Source organism: Neopsephotus bourkii, unplaced genomic scaffold (genome assembly GCF_033783945.1).
Source record: "Neopsephotus bourkii isolate Nb327-2 ecotype Australia unplaced genomic scaffold, CSIRO-AGI_Nbou_v1 NB_1589, whole genome shotgun sequence".
NCBI classification, from domain to species: Eukaryota; Metazoa; Chordata; class Aves; order Psittaciformes; family Psittacidae; genus Neopsephotus; species Neopsephotus bourkii.
The window spans coordinates 2,282,649-2,290,642 of record NW_026902065.1 but is presented as its reverse complement, the minus strand read 5'-3'; the positions used below and the strand labels follow the sequence as shown (position 1 = coordinate 2,290,642).

Below are 7,994 nucleotides of genomic sequence, written 5' to 3'. Positions count from 1 at the left end.
CTTGAAAGCTTCCTTAGTTTATGTGTGGAGAAAAGTGTACTTTCCCGCAGTATCATGGCCCAGTGTGTCTTTTAGCCATATCTAAATAGTGCCAACCAGCTATCAACAGAAACTGTACTTCACTGTGTAGGCTGTGCATAGACACAAAATCCCTTTTTTTTTCTCCTGGGCACTGAGGATACCCATGGTTAAGACTGTAGTGAGTTGAATGGAACATGGAACTGGTATTTTCATGGGAAGTGAGCTGGTTATGTCTTGGGGTTGTTTTTCTGGTGGTTTTATTTTATCCTCGCTTTCCCAGTCTCCATTTTAAAAGGGGCAATGTTCATGAAGACTACTTGTATGCCTGACTGCTCACCATGTAATGGAAGGCTGGGCTTTTCTGTGCCAGGCTTTAACAGTTCAGACTGTTTCACTTCACTGTGCATAACAGCAAGAGATAGAATCATAGAATAGTTAGGGTTGGAAAGGACCTTAAGATCATCAAGTTCCAACCCCCCTGCCATGGGCAGGGCAAGAGATGAGGAAGCAGATTTTAGCAATACAATGTTTTGGTAACTGGGAGCTTCCCTGAGTTTTTATTATAAATGAATCTTGGGAAGAAGACAGAAACAGGTGCCAGGCAAAGTGTTTTGAAGGCCTGAATGAATTTCAGTCTGTGGGTAGAGAGGAGTCTTTCTGCTTGTATTTTTGTTTTGAAAGGGGAGGAGGCAAAATTGGAACACTGAGAATGGAAGATGAGTTTGTGGTAACTCAGGCTGTGACTTAATGATGGAAGTATGTCCTTCCTATTTTATCTGTTGCCACTGGAAATAAAATACTTTAAATGATGGGAATAAGCTGTTCCAGGAACTTTAAAAACAGATACCTGCAGAAACGCTGAAACTAAATTTTCATGGAAAACACTTTTCTATATTTTGGTTTGCTTTTCATCCTAACCCACTGATCGATTCTGTGGCTGAGCATTAGACTGTGTTATGAATAGCTTCAGAGAGCTGAAATGCCCCCTTGTGTTTGAGGGGAAGGATGTTTTTGAATTCAAGTAATACTGTGGTCTGCTTAGCAGCTGAGCGCTGAAGGACAGTCAGAAAGCAACAGAGGCAGGTTCCTGTGGATATTTAATATGGTTATCTACCCAGTGAATTCTTAAAACGCAATAATGTGGTTTAAAGAGTCAGTAAAGATGTGGCTTAGTAACACAGCCTGACTTTCATTGTGCTGGTGATACACGCCCCTTCTTGAACTCTTGCTGCTATCGCATGTGCACAAACTGCTGTCACAGCCACACTTGCCTGCATGGTGGTGATTTTAAGACCTCCAGCTGGTGCAATCCTGGCACTGCTCTAACCAGATGTTTCTAGCCCTTTCCAAGCGCCTGGCATTTAATACAGCAGGCTATATGACATGGTCACCTTGCAGCCCACCCTCTAAACAAGTAATTTATTACCAGCTTTCCTCAGCAATTTAAAACTTCTCTTTAAGAAACGGAACACTGGACTTGCTGCCAAAATGTCTGTGAAAAATGTCCTTGAAGAATGGCCTGGAGTGAGGGGGGATGTGTAAATGTTTTTTCTCCCGCTGGCACAAGGGAATGGGTATGGCATAGTCACGTAGGAAAGTCTTTCTGAGAAATAAAATCACTGATGATCCTAATTCTATTGAGATGATCGTCACTGATGATACTATTTTACATTACCATCCACAGCCTGTAAATGAAAATAAATAGAATCTCTGGAGAACTTAACCTCTGTCAGATAGTTACTATTTTGAAAGGCAGCACTTGTCAACAATTACCCTAGGGTGTTATCTGAGAAGCAGTGCCACCCATATATTTAGAAACTATGGCAGCTGTTTGCAAATCCGGTAGTCATTTTTGTAACACCAGTGATTTACAGACTAGAGTTTTGTTACACCTGATGAAAAGCATGACTTCTTCCTTTGTCCTACAATCATCTCAGACTCGCTTGGATCCCTTGCTAACCTTTTCTCTCCCAGAGCCTTGCTAGAAAAGGAGAAATTAACTAGATAATAGCAATAAATGTATTCCCTCCTGCCCCAAACCTTTTGCAAAAGGAGTAGATTTTGCAGTCTCAGAAATGTAAACGAGGTTGTCTTGTAGTTTATTTACTGCAGCAAGACACAACTGAACTCCAAGAGAGTTTCCAAGCATCAGGGATCCACTGGGTTGATGAACACTGCTGGAAAAATAATCCTCCATTTCTCTTTCTCAGATAAAGACTCTCTTAATCACTGCCACAGGCTGGACTGCAGTAACAGAGTTTAAATCCAAACCAGTTAATGCCCTGTTAGATAAGGAAATGTAACAGAACAAAAAAAGGCCCAAACATGTGAGGTACTCCCTGTGCTAAAAAAAAAAAAGCAACCTTTATCATAACCAGGTTCTGTGATATTATCTGAAAGCATTAGAAAGCTATGATTGTATAATGAAGTTGTGCCTAAGACCTGCTCCAGGACAAAGTACAGTGTAGGACTACAGTGTGGTTAAGATGACTTTTGTTTCAGCTCTTCTCAAAGAACCATCATCTTTTTCTCTTTGACAATTTTCCTTTGCATAATTCAAAGTACAATATTCAAATTAATCTTCAACGTGTATAGGAGCAACAGGATTAAAAATAGGTCTCTCCTTCTTTGACTGTATCTTACCATAATTGACTTCAAAATCTTTCTTAGTGCCATTCAGGCTTTCTAGAGTTCCACTCTTGATATCATATCCCAAAGCAGAGAGTTTTTTAATTCGGTACTGGACAATTTGCGTTGTCAACTCCAGCACCATTGGTGTCTCTTTAATCTGTGCTACAGAAATTCCTTCCTTCAGAAGTCCTTCAAGTCTTTCTTCCAAGACTGGAACAGAATAGTAGAGAAGGGCCGGGCACTTCAGCACAAGCTCTTTTAATTCTTGATCGCTGCACTTAAAGACTCTTTTGGAAAAAAGCATACTCTCCTGCATAGTAGAAGCAGTGAGTTGAAAAATGAAACCTTTAAGTTTGGACAGCAGCTGCAGAACTTCATGGTCAGTGAAATCATTCTTCTGGAGAAATTCCAAGTTCTCCCGGATTGCAGTGGAGTTATTCAATAAAATAAATGGATTCTGGCTCAATAACTTCAGTATCCAGATCTTCATATTTGCATCAGAACCTCCTAAACTTAAATAATTTCTTTGTAATGTCTCTATAATGTCTTTGTTTTTCTCCACAGGATTATAGAAAATATTGGGTGCGCTTGTCAAGAACCTGGTGATTATGTTATTCTTAAGTCCCAGCTCTTGAAAAAACAGTATATTTGCCTTCTGGTTCTCATGATACTCAGTAGTAAAAAAAGACTCTGGAAACTGTTCTATTAATTTAATCAACTGTTTTTCATTCTGGCATACCAATTGCCACAGAGCTCTTTGAGAGTTTATCTCTGCAGGGGTATGGAGAACTGCCTCTGGGCAGCGTTCTAAAATGTTAGCTACAGTGGCCTCATCTGCTCCCATTTCCTGTAAAATACCAGCAATTTCTTGAACGTAGGCCACATCCTGGAGAAGGACCCATTCCTTTAGTCTGCGTATTTTCTTAACATCAATGGACAAGCTGTAGAGACTCTCGATGGTTTTTTTATTCTCCTCTCTGGATTTTGTGTCAGTTGTGTAAGTGGAGCGGATCAGGAAGCTTCTGCTGGCTGCTTCAGTCCGTACTGATGAGAAATACAATCCCGGGTTGTGGCGCTGAGGTCTTGCCAACAAAAAAGTAAATGTACCTTTTGCACCGTGAGTGACTCCCCTCAGCATCGTGAAGTTGAGCCTAATGGAGAGAGAACTGTAAGAAAACATGTTTAAGGCACAAGTTAACACTCAGAGATGCTGACACTTAGACTGAGCTGGCATAAGAAATGACTCTCAACAGTGGGCTTTGTTATTAGCACAAAATTCAGGTTTCACGCAATAGCGGGGAGGTAAAAATCATTTCTGAAAGGTTAATGTTCTGAGGGATGCCTCACTGGAACAGTGATGTGCGGATATAACAGGCCTCATGTGGGGGCAGCGCTCTGCCTGTATAAAAGCTTGCAGTCATACAAGAACCAAACTGTCAGCTGTTTCCTGCAGCTAACATTGTTACTGTGTTACAGCTTGCTTATACAACACTAGAAACATGTTTCGTGCAATTTAATCTGACAGTAATTCTACTAAATGAATTTAAAACAAGAAAAAAAGGTAGTTTAAATACCTTAGCCTTTCTGAATATATTTGCTTCTCAGGAATTGTTAAGAGCATGACTTGTTCCTTTGTGTGTCAGAGATCCCCCAGTGCTCCTTCAGCAGCAGTTCATAGCCTAACTGCATTTTGAAATCATTCTTGTTAAAATTAAGGGAAAAAAGAAAAATCACTGAAACCTTTATGGATGTGTTTTTCACTTGCTAAGCCAGCACCAGAACTGGGTTCTGTAAAAGCACACTGGTATTCTGGGAGAGGAAGTAAGTATGCTGTGACATCATTAGGCCTTCACCTGTTTCTTCCAGTACCTACTTTGCTCTAGCTATGCTTTGCACCTGACGCCTTATTTCTGCCTGCAGGTCCTTCTGTCATTCCCAGCCAGCCCCATCAGGGTGAGAGTGCTCACAGAGTAGGTGCATGGCTGTGCTGGGGTCCGCACAGCAACCACAAGGTAGATGTGGGTAACCCCGTACCCCACCTTTGCTCAAACTGACTGCCAGGTATCACGACCTGCTCTGCAGTGGCCAAAGGAGCGATAGCAGTCAAACAATGCTATCATCAACTGTATCTTTAACTTCCTACATGGTGTTTTCATAACCACCTTTTGGAAGCAGGAAGTGTGAAAGACAGAACTGCTGGTCTGTGAAATGCTTACACAGATTGCTGCTGCTGGTAACGTGCTTAAGACTGCTGAAACTGAAAATGGGGAGAAAATTACTATTTGTGTATTTGACTGTTCTGTTTGTAGGGTTAATTTCACCTCTCCTGAAGTGTAGCATGCTTCAAGTACTTACATGACCATTAAGTTGGGGTTTTATTTTAGCAGACTGTCACAAACATGCAGTCAAATCTCCTATGTAACAGGCCAAGAATACTGTTGCAGGAACAGCTACACAAGACCCCTAGAATCTTCTTTACAGCCCATCTTTAAGGAAATACATGGCTTGTTTATAGGACTAAAGTGATAAAGCCTCTGTCTAGTTGACAGGCAAGGTTAAATATTTTCCAGGAGTAAAACACTTTACCTCAAGAGAGAACTTAGCTTTGTTTTTACATTGAAGTTTCTTGGCTTTTAAAAGCTGGGCTCTTGTTATGTTATTACATCACAAACTAAGACAGAACAATAATCTCCTGTATGCAACTTACATTATTAACAGAAGTGGCTTATCTGTAACTTGGTTTTTAGTGTTATTTCAAACCTCTGAGGCAAAATCTGATTGCCTAACGCAACTGCTTGTGTCATGAGCCCAAGGCTAATGATTTTATCTGCATAAAATCTGTGATTGAGGAGTGCTGCCCAGCAAAGCTCCAACAAAGAACAGGCAGATTTTCGCAGTAATGCTGACAGCATTCTAAGTGTGGGTAAGTCACATCCTTTTCATGTGCTGACCTTTCCATGTCATGAAAAAGCAACTGTTTTCATGGGGACTGTAAACTGAAGCCTCTCCTGTACTCGCAGTGACACAACTGCCTGTGTCCAAGTATTCTGAGGCTTTCTATTGAATTTTGTGGCTCCAAGCAGAGTAAGTAAATCTCCGGAGGATCAGGGCTTTCTTCACTGATGCTTCAGCTCAGCTGTAATAAAGTATTGTTAAAATGGCTTGGGATGTCAGATGGCACTTCCAAAGTACAAACCAGGAAAATAACTAATCATGACTTCTGCTTCAGTGTGTAATCCTGCTGTTAAACAAAACTGTCTTGTGAGTAATGCAGTCGCTTAAAATACAGTCATTTTATCTATTATAGAACTTCTCAAAAAAATCGTGATGTAGTAAATTGTGCTCTTCCAAGATCTTACATGGAAACAATTGTTATGTTCAGCTGACATCATACTCAATTTTTAGTGCTGTTAGTGAGGATCACCCGTGCATAAACACAGAATACTATGAAAGGAAAGGTATTTGCTAAGCCGGATTTGACTGGGGTACTCAGGAGCTCTTCTAAAGCACAGAGCAAAATATAACATGAAAAATAAGATGAACAGATCTTAATGTCATGGTGCTCTATAGAAACTGAGAAGATGATTAAGAGATGTGCTGTGGTGTATTTCAGAGTCCATAGATGACATTTCCAGGGTACGTAACCTACTCCAGAAGTTCAGAGTTCTCTTAAAGCACAAGCTGAACTACTGCCCTAATATGCAGGACCCCACTGTAACTTTTTACATACTTATATTGCTGTGGGGATTGTAAAACAATTGAGGGATTAAGGAAAAAATACAACTTAGACAGAAGTTTGCTCTTGCTGCCAGCAGCACCCTCTTATGACCACATGTCCTAACAGCAATAAGGAAGTGAAATAATGTCCACCTTCACAGGAAGTTATCTGTGATCCCGCTTGCTAGCACGCTTGCAGTGACCTGGATCTACAGAGCAATGGGGCATTGTAAGTTTCACTGTTTACTGAGGCTTCTATATGTATCTTCTATAGGAAATGGATACTAGGGTCAACTGGCTATTCATCCTTCATTTCATTCAGAGATTTTGAATTGAAGACTCAAATCTCACTTTCTGAAAATTAACAAACTAACCTCTTGCTTGTGTTGTATATTTCACAAATCTTTCACTAAAGAGAACACCAGTATGACTACTACAGTATGCTGGTCACCACCACTCTCATTACAACAGGTTCTTCCTAGGTCTTAGTGGCCTGTACAGAATTAAATGAAACTACTAAATGCCTAGTTGAGCTTTGACTTAACCAGGAAAAACAGGCATCTACCTAGAAGTGAGGAAAGTACCTAGGATTTGAATAGCTTGCAAAGAAGTGTGAAGCAGTAACAGGTAGCACTTTTGTAGATTAACACATAGCAGAGTAACCATTTGCACTTCAGCACTTACAGCCAAAAAAAGGAACCCCTGCTTTGTATCGGTAGTGGAGATGAGGTAAAGAAGGATTACAAAACTATGCTAGACCGACAAAGCTTTTTAGAAAAAAAGAGAGGAACCTTTGATAATCCAAACGGAAAGGGACCTCAGAACCTCACAGCAGGGTCTGATATAAGGTAAGACTAGGCTGCTTTGTCCAGTCAGGTCTTGAAACCCTCCATAGGTTGCCTTTCTACAGGGACAACAAAGTGCTCCCTCACGGCCCGATCGAGGCGGGGCCGATGCGGACGGTGCCTGCCTGCACAGCCCCTCTCTTCTCTTTGGACCGGGTCGGAGGGGCAGGAGGCGGCCGTTGTCCTGCAGCCAGCCCTGGAGCGGAGGGAGGAAGGCCCCTTCCCAGAGGGGCCTAGCTCCTCGCTACCACAGCAGGTTTCTGCCGTCACTGCTAGCTCACCCGGCTGCAGCGTCACCCGCGACCTACGACAACGACTGGCGCCCAAGGGCTCCCTTCCCAACCTCGCACCGTTCAAATCACACACAACCCGTCCCTCCGCATCTCGCACCGCTTATCTTCCGGCCGTCACTGCTGTGACACTGTCGTCAAAGCACTGGAGGCCGAGGAGCACGCCAGCTGCGGAGAGCCGCGCCAAGGCTCCCCTCACCGGCCATCGCCGCGGCACCCGCCGCCCCGCGCCCCCGACCGGTGGGAACAGGACAGAGCCGGCTGGGACCGGCCCCGCGCGCGCCGCGCCTGACCTGGCTCGCTGCGCCGCGTTTCGTTGGGCCCTACCATCGGTGCCGCCCGAGCGGGGGGGGGATAGGGTGAACACTTCGGGGGGATGTACCATGTGGCGGCGGGGAGGGGCGTGTGGCGGTGAAGCGCAGTTGTTAAGTCTGAGTTTGAGGTAAATGAGGCGTTTGCTGTCCTGCGGATGCAGGTCCTGCTCTGGTGC

General features: G+C 43.1%; 1 protein-coding gene across 2 annotated transcripts; it reads right to left on the bottom strand.

Moving 5' to 3' along the window:
• Positions 1–2,099: 2,099 nt before the first annotated feature.
• On the bottom strand, positions 2,100–7,777 carry MTERF2 (mitochondrial transcription termination factor 2). 2 transcript variants are annotated; one of them, XM_061371824.1, is made up of 2 exons: positions 7,565–7,777; positions 2,100–3,818 (listed from the first exon to the last, which is right to left on the bottom strand). In XM_061371824.1, the coding sequence occupies exon 2, from the start codon at positions 3,788–3,790 to the stop codon at positions 2,597–2,599; it is 1,194 nt and encodes a 397-aa protein (XP_061227808.1). In that variant the 5' UTR covers positions 3,791–3,818; positions 7,565–7,777; the 3' UTR covers positions 2,100–2,596. The 2 variants fall into 2 exon arrangements, with proteins under 2 accessions (XP_061227808.1, XP_061227809.1); XM_061371825.1 differs by having other exon boundaries at positions 7,605–7,777.
• Between the last annotated feature and the right edge of the window lie 217 nt (positions 7,778–7,994).

Coding starts and splice junctions, on each gene's coding strand:
- MTERF2 (XM_061371824.1), bottom strand. CDS start 3,790: ATGCTGAGGGGAGTCACTCACGGTGCAAAAGGTACATTTACTTTTTTG.